Source organism: Chaetodon trifascialis, chromosome 12 (assembly GCF_039877785.1).
Source record: "Chaetodon trifascialis isolate fChaTrf1 chromosome 12, fChaTrf1.hap1, whole genome shotgun sequence".
Lineage (NCBI taxonomy): Eukaryota > Metazoa > Chordata > Actinopteri > Chaetodontiformes > Chaetodontidae > Chaetodon > Chaetodon trifascialis.
The window spans coordinates 10,749,237-10,770,631 of NC_092067.1; the positions used below are offsets into that span (position 1 = coordinate 10,749,237).

The 21,395-nt window shown below is 44.6% G+C and overlaps 1 protein-coding gene across 1 annotated transcript; it reads left to right on the forward strand.

Annotated features, from left to right (window-relative positions):
• The first annotated feature begins 2,309 nt into the window (after positions 1–2,309).
• On the forward strand, positions 2,310–19,577 carry aff3 (AF4/FMR2 family, member 3). The gene is made up of 19 exons (XM_070976026.1): positions 2,310–2,434; positions 4,379–4,423; positions 8,310–8,384; positions 9,282–9,315; positions 9,427–9,484; positions 10,253–10,304; positions 11,081–11,115; positions 11,296–11,485; positions 13,781–15,772; positions 15,907–16,034; positions 16,155–16,317; positions 16,405–16,508; positions 16,680–16,743; positions 17,581–17,717; positions 17,828–17,899; positions 18,017–18,110; positions 18,246–18,295; positions 18,409–18,608; positions 18,758–19,577. Exons 1-19 carry the CDS (start codon positions 2,363–2,365, stop codon positions 18,877–18,879), a joined length of 3,687 nt encoding a protein of 1,228 aa, XP_070832127.1. The 5' UTR covers positions 2,310–2,362; the 3' UTR covers positions 18,880–19,577.
• Positions 19,578–21,395: the final 1,818 nt, after the last annotated feature.

Genomic DNA, 21,395 nt, shown 5'->3' on the forward strand with positions numbered 1-21,395 from the left:
TACCTGAACACTTGCATGAGAAACAAAAGAAACACACAGACTAAACGAAACTTCCCTTTGAAACACGGAAACACAAAAGCCACAGAAACAAACGTGTGCACCCACGCAAATCCACAAGTGAACTGAGGAGAATGAATTAATGAAATGAAGTTAGGTTGAATTAGCTACAATGAAGAGATAAAAGGTCACAATATCTCTTATTTATTACAGTACGTGAGCATACTGTACACTCCTTTGACCTTTCCTTAGGATGTCAAACCCATGAAAAAATGTCATGAACACAAATGCAAAGTCTTCCTTTTGTTTCTATGAGTTGCTTCAACACTCTGCAGAGTCTTACAGTTATCTGGGGCTGCCCCTGTGTTCAGTCTTTGACAGGTGCCATAAACAAATAAGGAACACTGTGGTGTCAGCGGGGTGCACTCCAGACCAAATTCCAAATATAATCAATTAAAAATGCTCTCCTCTGCCTGTTTTACACAGGAATCAGTGGAGGAAGCAAGATGGTGTCACCCATGGTCCCAAAATAAATGCAGTAAACGTGCTAATACATGGAGCTCCTTGTGTCTGTTTTTCCTTATTCTCTCAGCCTCCCCCTGCAAGCCATCTGAACCAGGAAGACAGCTCATTTTTTATCATGACAAGGCAAAATCCATGCAACCCAGAGCCACTTCACAGGCCAGAATGCATTAAGCACAATAATGGATGGACTAGCCAAGTACACAAGGCCAAGATGTAGACGTAGCCTACAGCCACATTCATTGGGGACCACTGACTTATACGGCGTGTAGCAGTCTTACTGTTAACATGTGAAAACACTGTATGTCCATTTTGTTAAGTTTATATCTGATGAAGTATGTTCACATGTGGCACATTTGGATACAGTAGATGATGTTGCACGTTTTCCACTTTGTTTTCTCTTGCCTCTGTATGTAATGTGCCTTGTACTGTAAGCCCATGTGGGCTAGGTCCTCCTAAGTAGTATAGAAACAATTCATTTGTAAACCTTGGTTTGCCATATTGTTTCCATGAAATAATCTGTTTCCATTGTAAACATTATTTTTTATTTGCTGGATTAAGTGTGGCTGACTAGCTGGCTAAATGATGATACTGATTCATAGCATGAATTTTTGGCTAATGATTGTAAAAACAAGTTGTTGTTGTTGTTGTTTTTTTTTTAAATAATACAATTCCTTGTTCCTCGCCATGCGTATCAATGAGTGCTGCTTTCTGCTTAAAGCAGCTCTAATCATTATTTTGCACTAACAAAGGATCAAGCCATCAACCCTCGCCTACCCCTTCCCTCTGGTGGCCCAAAAAGACTGAGAAATGAGAAAGGCACTGTCCAGAGTCAGTGTTTGGTTTGTCCATTCTAGGCTCCTGTAGAAACACTCACAAATATCATATTCCATTTCTGCAATATATCAATCTAAAAAAAAGCATCAGAGAAAACAAAACACTCACAAGGACCATTTTGCTGAACAGTGAATATGTTTTCTCTTGATACTTTAGGCTAATACAAACTTATACAAGTAAGGTTTTGAATCCAGGACTGAGAGTATTTTCAGTGTGGTATTAAAAGTTAAACTTAAGTAAAGAATCTGAATATAACAGCAAAATGTTAGCAACTAGCTAGTTAGCATAATGGAGCATTTATGCTCGCAGCTAAAAACACAGGTACTTTTCTTTGGTGTTGGTGAAGATGAAAAAGAAAACTAAAATTAAATTGAACACTGAGTGTACATGTGTCTTATGGTATGTTAATGTTGCCCAGTGTTTCTTAGATATGTAGGCAACTGTTTGCTAACACATTAGCCATATCAACTTCTGATGCTATGCTGTGTTTTTAGCTCAGTGATGCCCCCATGTGCCAAACATAAATAAATAAATGAATGAATAAAAGGTTAAATGAAATTAAGTTCTACTGGATGTGACAAGACCTGCTCATCTCTGTATTGTTGCAGCTCTGTGTATTTGCAGCTGAGTTATCCTAATTACCCCTTTGAAAAGAGCTAAACCAGCCTTGGTGCGGAGCTTCCACGGGGCCACTCTGAGTCGTGATCTCCCCGCATGAGCTGCGCGTGTGTCATCTCTGACGTTACCGGCCCGCCTACATCGCCCTCTGTCTCGCTCGGTGACACACACACACACACACACACACACACACACTCTCTCTCTCTCTCTCTCTCTCTCTCTCTCTCTCTCTCTCTCTCTCTCTCTCTCTCTCTCCTGCAGCTGCACGCCGGATCCACGAGAGGAGAGCCGCTCTGCCAGCGTCACACAGGGGCTCCGCATCCGCCGCTCTCACCGCGAGTCTGCACTGGCATGGACACCGGAGCAGAGCACTGACCATCCAGGAACCATGCCTACTGTCCACGGTGGCAAGGGGAAACTTTCTGTTGTCTGTTTTCTACTCCGATGCGCATATTCTCAGGTGAGAGGTCGCATGGAGTGTGTGATATAAGCCTACTTACAGAAAGCATGAAGAGTTATCCTTATTGTGTGTATAGAGCAGCATGGATGGGTCACTGACTGCTTCAGTGACTATGTGAATGTTCTTGTCTAAGGTTAGTGCTTTTTTAAAGCCACCAATGTATGCACGTTATTTGTAAAGAGTTCTTTAATCTGAACACTGAAACAAAATGAGTGGATGATCCCTGCAGTCTGGAATTATCCAGAAAAAATCATTCAGAATTTCCGTCAAGGCAGATGGAAGTGCTGAGGGGAGCCTGAAAATGAGCATAACTTCAGTAATTGCGGATACTTTAAGAATGTAACAGGTGTTTAGTAGTGCAGTTGGCTTGCATGCTGCTTGTTGCTGGTGTTATGATGGGTTGTGGTTTGTTTGGTCCTGAGGGATTTCACTCATCAGGGTATTGCACCAGAACTGTAGCTTGTGATGCTACTGGGGATGAACGTGTGAAACACATTGCACATGATAATATCCATACTAATGGACCTGTAAGTGCAAACTGAGAACACAGGCCTGACTTTAGCTTGATAGCCGCCACAGGGAGGTGAAATTCTGGCTGTCTGTGTTTATGTTTTTCATTTAGTGCCCAAGGCCTCATAACTGCCTTGTGGCTGTAACAATCAGACAGTTTTCACACACACTGTTTTCCATCCGCGGGCTGAGAGTGCAGCCACTCAGACACTGACCTTAGTGAGTCATGCATGGAAGAAGAGACAGTTTCACACACTCATACACAAACGCACATGCGCGCACACACACACACACACACACACACACACACACACACACACACACACACACACACACACACAGGCATGCACGCTGTACTACACACTTTTTCTGATGTGCATACTTATACTGCACAGATGGCACAGACATACTGGCACATAGAAACAAGAAGCAAATCACCCAAGTGGAGTATATGTGGAGGCAATGTTAAAGCCTTTACATTTAAGGTGGAAAGACAGTAAGTGTTCAGCAGATGGAGTCCATATAGAAATACAGAAATTCACAATAATGAAACAGTGAAACAAGCAAAACTGACAAATATTAATGCATGTCATTGCTGTTAAAAAACGGGAAACTTAAACTACTAATTTTTGCTGCTGGATCATCTGTTTTTCACACAAAACTTCCAGTCAGAATAAAACACATTCCCACATTAACAGAAAGGACCAACACACAATTTGAACAGATGGGGAAGTGCAAGTAATGTAAAGTATTTGTCCTTTATCTTAATGCTTGAGCAAGATGGTCTCTGCTTTCATGACACAAATTTGAATTGTGAGCTGAAATGTGAAAGGGGTGAAACACGGCGGGGGGGGGTGGGGGGGGGTGCCTAATGTGGATTGAAACAGAAAGGCGCTTGCAACAGAATCAGCATTGGTCTGGATCATCTGCAGCTGTGATTTCAAAGATATGAGTCATCATATCTTAGCTTCAACCTCCTCACAACTCTGTGAGGGTACTGTGTGTGTGTGTGTGACTATGAGGTTTACAGTAAGATGCTACTCTGTGTTGTGACTGTTGTTGCAAAAAGGCGGGAAACGGAAGCTGATTTCTTTTTTTCTACTGTCTATATTTGTGAGGCAATGTGAAAGTTGATATCTTGAACAATGACTGGTGGAGGATTTGAATGAGTTCATGTGCTGTATGTGTGAGTATGTGTGCTATATTTGCTGTTGAACGTGCATAACTCTATACACAATGTGAATGTTAGATGAGACACATGCTGCACTTTGCTGTAGTTTAGATGCTCAAATATGGTTTGTGTGCACAGTCGATAACGGCTCTTTCTCCATGCTGGTCTTGTTGGTAGCTGGTCTTGTGCCTGCTGTTCTGGAGTCTTACCTTTTTGCGACTTTCCCCTCTTTTACCATCATGTGTCTCCTCCTGTTTGCACAGGTAACAAGAAGCCAACTCAACAGCTGTGCCAAAGATATTCTGGAGGTAAGGAATTACTTCAGTTTTTTTCATTGCTTGATTGTGATGATTTTCATTATAAAACAAAGGTAATGGCAGTGAAATAATTCAGATTCATCCTTCATTAAATGCATCAAGTCATACTGTGTTTTCATCTTTTCAAAGAATTTGCATTTTATTATAGATTTTTCAACTAGATTGAATAGTGTAATTACAGTAGAGCATTGCTTAGAGGAGGAAACACCAGCTACAGGGCTGCAACTAATGATAATTTTCACCACTGACTCATTTGTTGATTTTTTCTAAGTGTTCGATAAGTCATTAGTCAAGAACAGCTCATCCAACCAACTTCACAATAGACACTGGGCTTCATTGGGTCCTCAGTGATACACCTGCTATTTGGGGCCAGGCTATTTGGGACAAGGTTATTTCCTGGAACAAAATACTCTTTATGAAAGTTACATTGCTGATTCTTGAATTGTTTGATTTTAGTGAGACAAAAGGCCAAATTTACACGACTTTACTACAATGTAACGCCTCCTGTCTCTCTTTCTTCTTGTATTCTTGAATGCACTGTAGTGAGCTAAAGACAGCAACCTGTGCACAACACGCCGTTTGGTGGTGTAACAGTAAATAGGGGTCCCCTCTTAATACACCACACAGTGTGTACTTCTGGCAGTAAGAGCTGGCACCCGACACTGCACTTTCTTGGATCTTCAGCAATACACTTCAGTAGTGTGAAGTGGATCATATGAGGAAATCAGACAGACACACAGTGTGTTTCAGTGAGACGTCAGAAAATAATGACAAATTTAAGTTTCTCAGAATCCAAGGTCTTCAGATATCTTGTTTTGTCTGCCAGTGTTTGGAGTTTTGCCTGAAACAACAATAGTTAAAGTGGTAAAGAAAGTGTTCATCATCTTAGTTAATCAACTGTTTTAACTCTTGAGCTCAGCTTGAGGTTCCCAGGTATCACTTGTGTTTTGTTGGAGGTTCTACAGTGAAGATGATCACTGCTCCTCAGGTCCTCTCATCAGTGCAGGACAGAGAGCAGGAGGAGGAGAGCAGAGATACAAAACATGGGGTGGGAAAGGGTGGGAGGAAGATAGCAACACATAATGCTCCACCTGGGACACCTTGTTGTTGTTGGAGGAGGAAAGGGGTGAGGGTTGGTGCTGTGTCCTTGGTGACCGAGGGAGGAGAGATAATGAAGTGAATGGATGAGCAGAGACAGGAAACACTTGCCCTCCAGGGCTTACTGTAGAGGATGGGAAGAGGAGGAGAAAAGCTTTAGAGTTGCCTGTCAGGTTCATAAACATGTGTCATCTCATGAGCATCTTTGGGAACATTCCTTCTAGCAGACTCCATTTGAGTTAAAGACAGAAGTTGGCATTTTGGAAAATAAGCATAAAAACTCTGAACAGGGGCAACAGCTAGCCTGGCTCTGTCTGACGGTAACAAAGTCTGCATACAAGTACCTCTAATCCTGGACTATGTCCATCCGGCCAAGACATAATTTTTTAGCTAAGCTACGCTAACCGGCTGCTGCCTGTCATGTTTCATGTAGCGTACAGACGTGTGAGTGGCATCAATCTTCACATCTAAATCTTGCTAAGAAACCATCATTTCCAATATGTTGAACTATTCCTTTTGATCCCAACATCTGCAGTTGAGTTGGGTGTCTGTTACCACACGTACTGAACTGGCCACCGACCGACACACACACACACACACACACTAATCCTCAGACATTTGACCTGATAAAACATGACCTTTTCCAGAGCTCGCTCACCGTTTCAGCAGTCAAGCTACCCTGTGCCCTCCCTCACCCAGTGATCGTCACACACATGTACATACACGCTGACACCCTCACATTATGACGCAGCTGAGGAACCAGATCATGCTAACATGGAGCATGAATGGTACAAAATCAGGCCATTTTGTTCAGCATCAATGATGCCTGGTTTGTCTGAGTGTGACTGCGGGCAATCTAATCAGCAGAGATTATAATCAGAGCAGGAGCAAAGACAGTGTACTGTGGATGCAGAGCTCGCTCCATGTGACTGGTTTCCTGTAGAGTGCTGTGTAGAGGAGCAAATAAGAAATTGGATAAATCTTCATAATAGTTCAGGTGTATAATCATGTGTAATCAGCACAGACTCTTTCATCCTCCTCATGAACTGTCACTGTCAGCCGGCTGTGAGCATCCACCTCATGTATTTGAAATATGGAATAATTTGTAATTTGTCATGTGTTAGTAAATACTGTTACTGTTTTAATATTGATTCAGGATTCAATTTGCATTGAAAACACATAGTAATAGACAATCATACTGATTGGGAGAGAGCAGACATGATTTTTGGAGAATATAATCATGTGCACGAATAGTGGGGATTTGTAAAAGGATGGGATGGGCAGAAAAGACAGTTCATGACTTCAGAGTTGTGGTCAAAAGAAAGTGTGGAGCCTATCCCAGCTTCGATGGGCGAGAGGCAGGGTACACCCTGAACCGGTTGCCAGCCAATTGCAGGGCAACATGCAAAGACAGACAACCATTCTCACACTCACACCCAGAGTCACCAATCAACCTAATGAGCATGTTTTTTGGTCTGTGGGAGGAAGCCAGAGTGCCTGGAGAGAACCCATGCATGCAAGGGAAGAACATGCAAACTTCACACAGAAAGGCCCGACCCGGGGATCGAACCAGCAACCTTCTTGCTGTGAGGCACGTGCACTACCTGCTGCGCCACCGTGCACCCATTTTTCCTCATTTTATAAATGAGGAAAATGAATAATTAGGTGTTAAATTTGTCTTTGAATACTTTTCTTTTCAAAGATCACACAGTTAAGTTGAAACTAGTCATGTCGGCTCTCTCAGTGACCTATATAACCCTCGTTCAGTCCCGACTGACATACTGTTTGTCACAGCAGTGACTCAACAAAGGACCTGCAGACTGACAGTTGACTATGCAGATGCTGTAACCGTGTTTCCTGCAGCTGCTCAGGGCTGATGGGTGGATGCTGTTCTTAGTTCTTTCCTTCAGAGTTCTTCCCAGAAATGTTCAAAGGATTCGATTCTGCAAAATAATTCTGAATGTCTGCCTCTGCTCTGCATTCTTCTGTCAACTATTGCGCCCTACAACTGAACTGTGCTTTTAACTGTTGCACAGGGTCCTGATGATTGCTTGTTGAGGCACAAGCCACCTGGCGTCTTTTATGTTCATTTCCCCGGGGCTGTCTTACCAGCGATAAATGTTTGATGAGCTATCTTGAGACTTCCACCTTTAAGAAGCGAAGAAACTCGACCGTCTAGTCACACTCAGACCTACCCTCTTGGAATGAAAAATCAAGCACGTAAAAAAAGAGCTTCACTAGATCATATTCTCAACGCATTCTTCATAGTTGGTTCACAACCAAAACAAATGGAGCTGCTGTTGCATGCACCAGAGCAGTTACTTCAGTGATATAGCAGCAGTCAGATCATTAATTTGCTCGCTGAGTGAGCACAACTGTAAACAAAACAAAAAAAGACCTGTGAAGCAGAACAAAACTGATCAAAGATGTAGCAGACACTTCAAAAGACTGCAAAAAAGATAGAGTCAAAAAGCCCACACTCCCACACCAACCATGTGACACACATATCTCAGCCTGCAGCCAATACTACACAGCAGCGACTAAGCCATATTTATACCCAGTCACACTCCCCCTGGTGGGGAGGAGCAGTGCTGATAACAGCCAGCTGCCCAGTGAGGGCTGCATGTGAGGAAATGGGAGAGATGAGTTACTCCTAAACGAAAGAAGAAAGTTCAAATGCCAGATTTACAATGCCAGAAGTTTCTGTAAGTGAACACCATCAATCACAGCGACATCTCACAATTCACCTTTGACCCCCCGCTTCGCTTCTGTCGCACAGGACATGACTCAGTCCTGGCCGTCCCAGCAAGCCTTAGGGGGTGACCAGGCCCAGCGAATCCTCTACAACTCTAAGGTATGTGTGTGTCTGTGTTGCATGTGTTTGTTTTTTATCTTTACATATCACCCCACTGATTTGACATGATTAAGCCTACGTACAAATCTTGGAGAGTACTACTGCATATGTCAAGAAACTCCTATGGCTCCAGAGGGGGTTGCATGAAGTCTGATAAATATCTTCAAGTGATGTCACTTGAGGAAATGTCGCATGGGTGCGAAGACTAACCTTACACGCCAGATTGTTGATTGCACAGAACCATCTGGGAAGTCGTCCATGGAAACTGTTCAGCAAAGGGCAGTCGCTTTCAAAAAATACTTGGCCGGTCATTGGATAAACCATCTGTCCATCACAGCCGAACTTCAACCAATCAGATCAACGAACCAGAAGACTTAGACGGACTCTTGCTGAAGCCAGTCAGACGAAGAGTAAAACTGTCCCATTTTCATGGAGAAAAGCCTTTAGTGTCATTCTTTGCTCTTCTTTCAATGAGGAACTACTCTCCAGTTGTGATTTAACTGATCCTAAATGAACAATCGCGCTATCATCACACCTAAACCACGCCTGCCAGTAGCTGCCAGTAGTTCCAAACCACAGCGTGCTCTGGTGTGATCTTGTGAAAAATGAAAATAATGAAAATGAAAAAAAATCTGGAGGTGTTGAGCTTGCAAGATATGAGGTCACCAGATGTCTCTAGCCCACTCCTCGTCTCTACTGAGGGTAGCGGCTTGAGAGTGCTTTATATCAACAAAGCAAGTTGCATTGTGGGTAATGTAGGTGCCGGGTTTTGACAAGGAGGAACAATGCATTGAATCAAAAGGGTGACATCTCTGATTCTGCTGTGTCAGTTTTTTTTTTAATTGTCCAAAGTCTGTGGTTTTTGCTAACTATATCTTGTTCTCCCTCTTTTCCAAGGAAGCAAAACTACCAAGTACACAACAAAGGCAAAGTATGTGTTCACTGACTAATGAGCTTGCTTATCTGATACATGGAATCATTTCATTGGTTCTCGATTAATGTATGGTTTCCTGCCTGGTTTCTCTCTCTCTCTCTCTGTAAGGTCGGGGGGATGTTCAGCTGCGAATGACCCGTCACCCTCACGTGGCACCTCACAAATCGTAAGTCGGACATGAGGAAACGCGATCCACCGAAGGTCACCAAACCTGAACTGGCGCAGTGGCACGCACACCGATGATATAATGTATCGCAGACATAATTTATGTTTTCTCCTCAGCAGCTTTTGCAAAATTAGATACAGATCATGAGCATCATCGTCTGCATGGCCACAGGGGAAAGCATTAATGATAGAGGAAGGGAAGTCGACATATATAGAGCGCTTCAGGCTGCAGAACAAAGGTCAGGTCAAAGGTCAGCTAACATTCTTGAACGCTGTCAGTGGAGACCGATGTGCTCCTGTTTGTTACCTCTTTACATCCTCTTTTTAGTGTGAAACACATGTTCAGCTATGTGTTCCACATTCGCACACAGCCTTTGTTATGTAACACGGCAGCTTTACTCTTACTACTGTTATTACTGTTAATATGACAGTTAATATTTTTTAAAGAATTTTGAGCCCTTTTTTCAATCTAGCTGAAATGTGTGTAGTTTTTGTACATTAACAAGACAAAAACAACAGACTTAAAAGCTGATAACTATGGACGCACCTCTCTGATGTTTAACGTACTGGGTATCGGCCATAAAGTGACAGATCCATATTAAATATACTTTTCTTTACAAGGACGCCAATGGTTCCACACAGTGGTGTGTACAGATTGTTTAATTAGTGAAAAAGAGATCAGCAGTATCAGAATCAGAGAAGCTATCCGATTGGCTCATCTCTACCGACAGCCTGTGATGGTTCTGACTGTGCGTTTCTTTGCTTTCAGCATGCTTGCTGATGACCTGAGGCTGAGCAGTGATGATGATGACACTCAGAGGGTAGGTGACACTCTTCATCTTTGCCTGCAACCAGAAAAATCTGATCATATTTCAATGCGCTTTGCAGATGTTAACCTTTTCTTTATTATGAAAGGTTAATAATAATAATGTACATTATTGTTTAGTAATGCATGTAAATGTGGATGATGTACAAAGAGTTGGCTGTTCACAGATGAATCATTTAAATTAAAAAGGCCTTAATCATAATTAGCCATAGGCTTGTAGCAGGTCTTTGGAGCATTGCCACATTAATATATTATTTGAAAGTACTTATAAAGCTGCAATTAATGTTCTTTTCTTGGTTTTGTTTTTGTAAATGTATTACCAGAAGATGCATGTTTTTGTAAAATAGCTGTGTCTTGTAATCCCATATGGGATGGGCCAGATGTTTTAGTATGTTTTTTTATTTTTGCTGGACATGTCTTGACGCTATTGTGCATGCTTGAAGAGGCAGAAAGACAGTGAGAGAGGGTTGAGAGAACAGAAAGAGAAACAGTACAGGAAAACAAAACAGAGACTATGACTGTAGAGCTTGGCAGCTCCTGCCGACAGATGCCTGTTTTTCTGGTATTGTTTAATGGTGTGTACACACCCATATGCAGTTTGGCGCAAGTCTCTCTGTACTTGCTATTAACATAAAGACGACAAGCAGCAGAGGTAACACATCGGGTGCAGCAAGCTGTTCACTGCGCTGCTGCTGCTGCTGCTGCTGCTGCTGCTGCTGCTGCTGCTGCTGTGGATGATAAGCTTCTGTTTTCTGTTTTGTATTCCTGAAGGAAACTCGTGAGTCCGATTCCTGGGGTGGACGCAGGTACTCCATTACAAATATCATGTGTGCATATTGTGGATATGAGCTTTGGATGTTTTCACATGACTGTTTGTCTGTAAACATAAGTTCAACTGTGTGAATAACAACAGAATATGTCTGCTCCACTCGGCCGTGCACCCACGCTGACCCCTCTCTGATGTTTGTGTGTGTGTTGACTGACAGCCTGTCAGCACAGCAAGCGCACACACATGGCAGGCGGGTGAGACATTCCAGCTCGGACTCTTCAGGCTCAGACTGCTCCGCAGAGTCGGGCAGCAGTAGCCTTCTCTCCCGGAGCCCCAGCCGGAGCCCAGAAGTTCCCCCAGATCCTTTGTCACCCGCCAACACGCAGCCGCCGTGCAGCAGCAAGGAGGTATCAACGCTGAGCCGCTTCCTCGTCTGCTCTCTATCTTCTGCGTCAGTGTGTCGCTTGTCTGTCTCCTCCTCTGTTTGTGTGTCTTCGGGTGAATTCTTGACAGGGAGAAGTGGCCTGGAGGCAGCTGACGGCAGGTGTGGGGAGGGATGAAGGAATGAGGAATGCGTTGCGTGAGTTGGAGAGGAGGGGGGAGGACGGGGGCGTCATGGGGCAGAGGTAGCTTTGGGAATTAGTGTCTGGGTGTCATGTCAACAGGTCCGGTCTTAAAGAGGAAAGCCCTCAGGACGTGGAAGTCATCAGGACTTGGGTTCATGTTGACATCTACAGCTAGAGCTACCTTCTCTTTCAAAACAACCACGCACAGACAATGTGGGTGTATCAGCGCCTCAGATGGGTGTAGAGCAGGGTGGGTATGATGGGCTTTGGGAGGTGTGGGGCATTGTGGGGGTCAGATTGAGATGTGTGCTATGTGGGGAATGAGGGAGAGACCTGCTCCTCTTGTGTGAATGGAAGGCCCTGTACGACATAGTGGACTGTATCACTAAACATGCGCTACATTGGGCCCCTGTAGCGGAGGAGGGAGTGGAGGGTGTTTGGGGTGGGGGGTGGGGGTGGGGGTGTGCACACCATGTGTTTTTCATTTACGTGGACTGTTTAAATGTCTCCCAAGGAAGAGATGGGGGTTGGAGTTATGGAGGCAGCAGAACCAGAGTTCCAGGTAGTGAGAGAGAGAGAGAGAGAGAGAGAGAGAGAGAGAGAGAGAGAGAGAGAGAGAGAGAGAGAGGGAGAGGGAGGTACAGAAAAGAAGGAGGGAGGGCAGCCGAGACGGTACAAGAGATGCAGTGTCTTCTCTGGAAAGAGGGCGAGGGATGTGGGGACGGCGGGGGGGTCACTGTTTGACTTGAGGAGTAGAGGTTTAATTTAGCCTCTGCTCAGCGAGAGAAAAAGAGAACGTGAGAGAAGGAAAGAAGTTTGCACTCCAGCCGTGAGTATCCTCTTCCTTTTTTTTGTTGCCTGAGTAAAAACTCCTGCTTTCCCTTGTGTTCTGCTCATTTTTACCATTACCAAACCAGTCGTTAAGCAAACATCAAGTGAGTCATTTGGCATAATTGGATGGGGGTTGAGCTTCTGTAAGCACAGATGTGGACTGTGAAACCATGAAGTGAGTAGGCTATTGAAAGGAGGTTATAATGTCAGTTGGATTTTCTTATTGAGCAAACACATTTTAGACGTGAGTCACGATCCAGGTTTGTCATTTGGAGTTTGAATTGTTTTCGTGGCAGCTGAGGTGTTTGTTATGTGCAGTGAATGTAGTGCGTTTCAGATGGTTCTTTTACAGTGTGACAGCGTTGTGGTATGTGCACACACACACACCAATATGTGTCATTCCTCTCAGGGTTAAATGTGAAGCGAAGTGATCGTGCCTTCTCTCACACCTGCTGCCATCTCTTTTCATCAAGTTTTAATTCTTAATGAGTGTATGAAACGTGTGTGCAGTGGTGAAAAGTACTTTACTTAGGTACTGCACGAGAACAATTTGGAAAGACTTTTCCTGAGTATTTCCATTTTCTGTTACTTCATACTTCTTCTTCACTACATTTCTATTTACGTTTCAGAGCTTAAGACACTCAATTTTTCAACTTTCGAATGATCAACTTTTCAATTATGATGCTCATGTTTCCTGCATCACATCGTTTTACTGAATAATTTAGTCCTTTATTTAAAAAGAAAAACACCAGCACAGTAAGACTGTTTTAGCCTTTTTCAAATCAGTTTGTTCCAAATATTTGCTAAAATCAGTTTCAGTTTTCATAATTCCAGTACAGAGATACAACACATGCTTTCTTATTTCAAGATACAGTTACCTCTTGAATTAAACAGAAAACACAGTTTAACAGATAGACATGCTATTACTGCACAGGTCAGATTTTAAAGAATCAACTATAGCCAGAACTGTCTTTATAGTACATGTATAACATATGAAGTTGTTAAAATTTTGCTGCAATAAAATGCTACTTACACATTAACACATCACTAATATACTATCTATATATAACTACTTTTGATATTTTAAGTAACTTTTGTTGAAAACACTTGAAACCTTGACTCAGATTTTTAATGTGGGACTTTTAATTGTATTTTTTATGTTGGTGTATTCGAACTTTGACTTAAGAAAGGATCTATGTAGACTTCTTCCACCACTGCACATGCATGCAAAGATTCCTTTTAAATTCATCCAGTTTATGACTGATATTTAACATTTGTTTGTCTCTTCTTCTGTGCTTTCTGAAGACTGACCACCCCTCTGCTGCCCAGTGGCAGCTGGATAAATGGCTGAAGAAAAAAGCTGCCAGCAGTGAACAGGATCCCTCCCAGAGCATTCCAGGGCGCCTTCCCTCTCCCCACACCCAACGAGCCCCTTCTCCAGCCAGGTCCTGGGACAGCAATCAGGAGTACAGCCCCAGCCAAAGCCCTGTTCTCAGCCCACAGTTCCATTACAGCAACAACAACAGCCCCCTACCCAGTCCTGGTTATAGCTACTGCCCCAGCCCCAGCCCATTCACCAGCACCTGCCCAAGTCCCAGCCCCAGCCCAAGGCACAGCCCGATCCCCAGTCCAGCTCCAAGTGTTTGCCTCAGTCCACATGGGAGCCGTAGCCCTAGCCCTATACTTAGAGACCCTCCAAGAAGCCCCAGTCCCAGCCTGCCTGCTCCTCCTTCCAGGGTTCGTCACTACCCTGAGGCTCAGAGTCAGAACCAAACACAAAGCTTAACAACCACTCCCCACAGGACAAAAATTAGGTCATGGATTGCCCCATTGCCTAACGCTGACACCAAGCGCAAACCTACAAACACCACTCATCATCAGCCAGCTCATCAGCACAAGGCCAAGACTCGGCCCACGCAGAATCAAGACCAAAGCAAGTCCAAGGCTTCTGCTGTCCTGAATCCTAACCAGAGTCACAGCCTCAAATCTAGACCCAAGCCTAACTTCCATCCAAGCTCTAAACAGCCCTCTGAGGCCCCCAAAGCCAAACACACACCACATTTTGAGCAAATCCAGAGTAGCAGATCCAACCACAACTCCAACCACAAGCCCCGGCCTTCGCTTCCATCCAGCTCACAACATAGCCCCACAAGAGCAAAGTACTTAGCTCCTGCTAGTCGTGAAACTAATGCTCGTCATAGTTCTCATCCCCAATCTACCTCCAAAGCTCCGACTAACTCTAATACTGGACTGAACTCTCAATCAAATCCTAGCCTTAAACCTAGAGACAAGTCTTGGGAGGCAAAAGCGCCAACTCCTGTTCATGTTAATCATACAAAAACAAAGCAGAAGAGACCCCAGTCCAAGGAGCAAGAGGTGGAACACAGAGGAGATCATCTGGCCCGAGCAGAGGGGAGAAAACAAGAGAGAAAAGAGGACAGACATCAGGAAAAACAGCAAGGGAGACACGAGAGAAAGGAAGACAGGAGGCTGGCGGAGCAGCAGCTGCTGAGACGTCCCTGGATCCAGAGTTCGGCAGACGAAGAGGAGGAGGGGGAAGAGGAGGAGGAGGAGCGGGTGATAGAGAGGCAGAGGAAGAGAGAGGAGACAGCAAGAGGGGAAAACAACAGGAGGAGGGAGCAGCAACATAGACACGAATGGCAAACAGTCCAGGCCAAACAGAGACTGCCTGCCAACAGCGATCGGCACCGCCTTCAAGACGACTCGCGCCACAAGGGGCGGCCAAGAAAGGGAGACAGGAGTGAGGAGGAGAGAGAAGACCGTTCGCCTCCTCCGTCACGTTCCCCAACTCCTCAAAGACCATCCTCCTCATCCTCTTCCTCCTCCTCATCAAATTCAGATTCAGAGTCTGAACATCAGGCTGCCATCACCAAAGTTCCTGCAGACTCTACCTCTCACAAGAGACTCTCCAAGAGAGGGCAGCAAGGCTCAGGCACAACTGATGCCAACAGGCCGAAGGTGGTGCACCCCAGAGGGCCCACCACAGGTAATCCAAGTGAAGAGCAGCAGAGCGAGGGGAAGCAAAAACTCTACACCCTGGTCCCCTTTGGCCGAGGTGAGAAGGCTACAGCACCTTCCCAGCGAGGGCTTAGAAATCTGGTGGTGCAGATAGACCTCTGTCTTCTCAAAAGGGTCCCGGACAGCACTGCCAGTTCTACTGTGAACAAACCCGCCTCTTCCTCCTCCTCTTCATCAACCAAGGACAAGCAAAGAGAGGCTATGAAACACCTGTATGTCCCCGAGACTGTGAGCAAAGACGGCAAAAGGAAACGCAAGGTAGAAAACATGTTCATGTATTTACTTTTCTTCGTGAATTTGATGTCCACGTTTTCATACGTGTGTGAGGCATGAAGCATCGATACAGGCTTGTTCTTCAAAGCATGCATGTGTGTTTGTGTGTGTGTGACCAGCTGGAGAATGGTGTGTCACACAGAGAGAGCAAGAGGAGTATTCCTTATACAAATGACCTCTCAGGCCGCACAGACTCTTCATCTCACACAGCTGAGCACAACTTTGAGACTGAGACCACACACAACGGGTGAGAAAACCCACCACTCCCTTTCAGTCATTATGTATTCACATCAGTGTATTTATATCTACATCCCATGTTATGAATGTTTGTGTCAGTGTATATGTATATGGGTATGTGCACTTGCAGGTACTTGGAGGAGTACTTGGACAGCAAGAGACCGTTGACTCCCCTGTCTCCACTGTCCGACAGCACAGAGTCCACCAAGCCTTCCTCCAAAACAAAGGCTTCAGAGCAGCATCACGTCCATGTCCACAAGAACAGAGACAAGAATAGAGATTCTGCTATAAAGGTAGTACAAAAAGTAACTGTTTAGATCAACCCAGCTTCATTGCTTGCAGTTTGGTTTATTTGACCTCTTTTTGATCTGTGCACTCAGCCCAAGATGGAGGTGGAATGTGTAAAAGTGTCGAGACAGCCCCAAACCCCATCCGAGTCCTGGGGCCCTGCAGGACACAAGGGGGTGGTGCCAAACCATGAAACGTGAGCAATCATATCAAGTCCACACAGTTCATCGCTGCATAGCCCACACTGCTGGATGTTTGTCAGATACAGACTCAGCAGACACCTGAGAATCAGACTTATTGATGACGTGAAACACTGTGACTGTGCTGCTCTTTTTTCATTTCTCTGTGTTGCTGTCCATCCTCCTAGGCCTCACCATGCTGAGTACTACTTACATGAAGCTAAGAGGATGAAGCACCGTGCAGACGCAATGGTGAGTCCTTGATCGTCGGCCCTGTTTACACCTGCTGTTAACATGCGTGATGTGTGATCCAGTCACAAGTGGACAGCACTGCATTACATGCATCACTTCACACCTCACATCAGAATGCATCTCCATGTCCTGATAAGTTCATACTGGATGAGACAGTTTAAAATAGAGAAGGAGGATGCTCCGTTAGTCTAATGAACAAAACATAAATTTATATTTTTTGCTTCCTCTTGAGACTCTTAAATGGCAGTTTCTGTTATGTTGGTGAGTGGTTCTGTATCAGGGCCAGAATCTTTGATAACAACTAGAGCAGAAGCTGGTCCAGGATGTGTTTAGCCTAGCTTAGTGGAAAAACTGGAAACAGAGGGAAACGACTAAAGAGTGAAAATATACACACAAATATACACAAGTACATCCAAGAATCTCCTGGGTTTTCTTTGGAATGGCAAAAATATGCAAAAGCCTCTTTACATTACTCAATGGTTCAGTCAGACAGCGTGGCCAACAACTGAAAACATCTTAGCAGGTAGTACCTTGAAAGATATTTCTGTGACCTCACAGATGCACAGCTGTCTGTTCAGGATTAGAAATATTTGCCCAGAGAAAAACTAACATACAAGACCTAACATATGCGAATGAAGAGGAGGGGAAGAGCGGAGCCACACAGTTGCTAGAAAGCACATTTATTGGAGCTTGGTTAGCTGGTCCCCTCTGTGTGCAGGTTTTGTGCTAAGCTAAGCTAAACACATCCTGGATCTCACCACTGAATGCTCAGAATTGAGACCCTCTCAGATAATCCCTGCTTGTTTTAGATGTCTGTACTGAATGTCTTTTTTCCAGGTGGACAAGCTGGGGAAGGCTGTGAACTACATTGACGCTGCTCTCTCCTTCATGGAATGTGGGAAAGCAATGGAGGAAGGGCCACTCGAGGCAAAGTCTCCGTATACCATGTACTCAGAGACAGTGGAGCTTATTAGGTGAATTGTGCAAGAGCAGATACAAGTCGTTTGGATTTGGACTTAGAGACAATCAGATATACACATATCCGTGCGCTGCGGCTCCATTGTTAACAGTTCTGTGTCTTAAGGTACGCAATGAGGCTGAAGAGCCACTCTGGCCCTGGAGCGAGACAGGAAGACAAACAGCTGGCGGTTCTGTGGTGCGTATGTCATCGCCTCTGTTTATGCCACATCTATCATCACACTGAAGGACCTGCATTTTGGGGATGATTTGTGGTCGGTATGAGTCTCTTTGACTTGCGCTTGTGTGCCCACAGTTTCCGATGTCTTGCCCTCCTTTACTGGCAAATGTTTCGTTTAAAGAAGGACCATGCACTGAAATACTCCAAGGTTCTGCTGGACTACTTTAAGGTTTGTCTAAAAACAACAAGCCTGATGTGCCACTTACAGGAAATTTTATTGTCGTTTCAATTTCTGGACAGTTTTTGGTAAATGTAAACATGCGGGTTTAGATGACTTTCGGTCTTGTTTATGGTGTCATTACAGAGTTCTTCCAAAGTGCCTTCTACACCACCCTCCTGGAATGACTGTGGGAAGTAGGTGGATAATAGTTTCATATCACACGCTCTTGAATTCATCTGCATCCAGCAGCCACTGAACCTTCACTGACCCCCATCACTCTGTTGTGCATTGTGTTTCTAACTCCCAGGGGCACAGGAGGACCCCCTTCTTCACCCAATGCCAAACACCTCAGACAGGGTTCACATGGGGGCAACAACTTACCCTCTCTCATAAGCATTCCCCAACGTATCCACCAGATGGCAGCAAGTCACCTGAACATTACCAACTGTGTCCTGTACAGCTATGAGTACTGGGAGGTGGCAGACAACCTTGCAAAGGAGAATAAAGGTAAGGAGGCCGCAGTGAGTCACACATTCAGTGTGTGAGTTGACAAAAGAGCCTTTTGTTAACAGATTTACATGAAAATAAGCCATATGTGTCAAATGAATGTGTTTCATCTGCAGTTTTAAGAGCACTGTTTTCCTTTTGCATTCCAGAGTTCTTCAACTACTTGAACACTTTGTCTGGGCCATTGACTCTGCACAGTAGCATCGCTCACGCTGTCCAATACACCAGACAGGCTCTTCAGTGGATACGCATCAGTGCCAAACTTAACTAACAAGGAAAGGATTTACTTTTACCTGCCCACTGGATCCCCAGGCCTTATTTAGAAGAGGCAAAACTCTGGATCTCTATGCAGCTGACAGGACAGATGCCTTCTGTATCCTCATAGGATGATGTGGTGCCCGCCATCCGGTTCTTACTGCGAGCAAAGGAACAATCTTTTCACTTGTCACAGATGAACTACATGCACTTTCTTCTTCATCTGCGGATTAACCTGAAGAGTTGTGTGTGCTATGGATTTGAAGTCTCTAACCATTTGCCAAATGTCCCGTGGTGACAGAAACAGGACTCGTTTGGACTCAGTTGTATGTGCAATTTCACGTGTGAAGCCTTTTTCATACTCTGGAACAAATCATTGTGCAGCGGACTGTTTCTCTGGGGCCAAAACAGGAGAAGATGCTGAGAAGGACCAACTAGTCCAGACATATTCCACTTTGTCCAAAGTGGGAAACTTGTCTGCATCTTTTCCTGATGATGTTTTTAAAGACTCGTCTTTTCAAATGTCTGATATTTTCACTTGTTTGTGTTTTTACTGTGCAATATTTGAGGGATTATCTGTTTTTAGAAAAAAAGAAAGAAAAAATGTTGTTGTTGCCAACAGTCATGTTCCCTTTTATGCAAAATGTATTTTTGTCCCTGTTTGAGTGTGGGGTTATGTAACTGAATGAATAATGAAGTTGGAGGGTCACTCAGACTAAGTTTACTTTCTTTGCTCTGGTGCTGGAGTATGTTTTTTAAATTTCCATCTTCTTACCGCCTAAATGAGACAGGTAACAACATGATGGAGGTGATGATCTCCTGGTCTTTATTTTTGGTCATTTGTGTGTTTTAACTTAAATGGAAGGGTTAAAATGCCATCTTCAGTTGAAATCTTTCTTCAGACCATTAGCCCATGACTCCCTCTCAAAATCTGCTCATCAAATGAAAGATGTGGGCAGTGATTCGAAGCTATCAGTGCGTGACATTTCGCACATACACCAAGCTACTCTTTGATACTGTGACTGTTGCACAATTTCCAGTAATTATTTATGAACAAGGATGCTCCCCATCCACAAAGTGATGCTGTGTCCTCAGGTGCCTTTCTCATCTGAGGCGCTCGCCCATCAATGTGTAGAGAAGCTCCCGAGCCTCTCGCTGAACACCCTGCTCTTATTGCCTCACTGTGTCTTTTTTGTTCAATTATATTGTCAGGGAAGGTATACTGGCAGGGTGCGTTTTAAATCAATTGTTCATGCGTGGATGTGTTGAGGCATTTCTCTTGGAAAGGAAGAGGGTCCTATATGTTGTTTGTCTTTCTCTGGCTGTCACTCTCTCTCTCTCTCTCTCTCTCTCTCTCTCTCTCACACACACACACACACACACACACACACACACACACACACACACACACACACACACACACACACACCACAGGCGTCAGTGACTGTGTGAGTCAGACCGATTACTCAGTCCAGTTGTGCAGAGATCCTCCTCTCTCTACACACTCACGCATCATTCTCTGACTCTCCATCACTGCAACTACTTCCTGCTGCACCGACTGAGAAGTCGCGCATGAAACTTCAGCATCTGATGTCTGGTACCATAGCAACAGAGAACAACCAATAAGGGGGCTCATCGGGACACGACAAGCCTTGGGTCAATAGCATCCTGGCTTCTTTGATTCTGTAAAATGAGGTCTGTTGCAAACTATTCCAGCGCCAGACTAGCTATAGACATTTTCCCTCTTTTCCTGCACTATGACCTACTTTACTCCACTGTCCTTAACTCAAAGGTGACTGTTATGTATGAGGCAGGCCAATATATTTGAAGTCAAGCGAGCCAGTCTCAAAAAGCCAGCAGATCACGTGTCTATCAGTCCAGGTCAAATGAGGCGCTGACACACAAAGCTGCAAGAGACACATGTGCGGATGTTCTGTTTTTACTGTTCTTTCTGTCTGCACGGGGTGACTTCTGACTGCCTCCATGTGAGCTTGTCGGAGCGGACTCCTGGCTTGTTCAGTCTGCACGTGCCTCTGCGTCACGGCCGTTATTCCCTGCGTGGCGGGCCGTCTGAGGACAACCGTGCTCGGAGCCAGACAGTACACAACGAAAAAAAAACCTAGACTGCTCTTGATCGACTGTCTACTGCAGGAGAGCAGGCGGTGTGGGTGCACTCAAACCCTCCTGAATCAAGCCGCGGAGACAGTTTTTCCAAGGTGACCAATGTGTCAGAGTGCGATAACCAACGATACCTGCATCGTTAAACAGCTTCACAACGACGGTGCTCTTGTTCATGTCGAGCCTAAAGGACAAATTGGTGTAAAAGTCTCAGAGTGGGCGGTTTGAAACTGTACAGAGAGCTGCCGTACAGTCATTTCAGGTGACATGCACTCAGATGCCCGCATAGTGGCAGCATTACAACACAGCTTGAAGCTAAAAACAAGAAGCCGGGGGATAAGCTGGATCAAGCTAGCGAAGAAAAGCCACAGCAGCACCGGAAGTGAAGGGGGTTTTGTTTTGAAAATAATGTAC

Bases quoted from the DNA above. Each gene is read 5' to 3' on its own strand.
- aff3 (XM_070976026.1), top strand. From the start codon at position 2,363: ATGCCTACTGTCCACGGTGGCAAGGGGAAACTTTCTGTTGTCTGTTTT. The intron at 2,435-4,378 runs GTGAGAGGTCGC...CTGTTTGCACAG, and splicing joins TCCGATGCGCATATTCTCAG to GTAACAAGAAGCCAACTCAA. The intron at 17,900-18,016 runs GTGCGTATGTCA...GTGTGCCCACAG, and splicing joins AAACAGCTGGCGGTTCTGTG to TTTCCGATGTCTTGCCCTCC.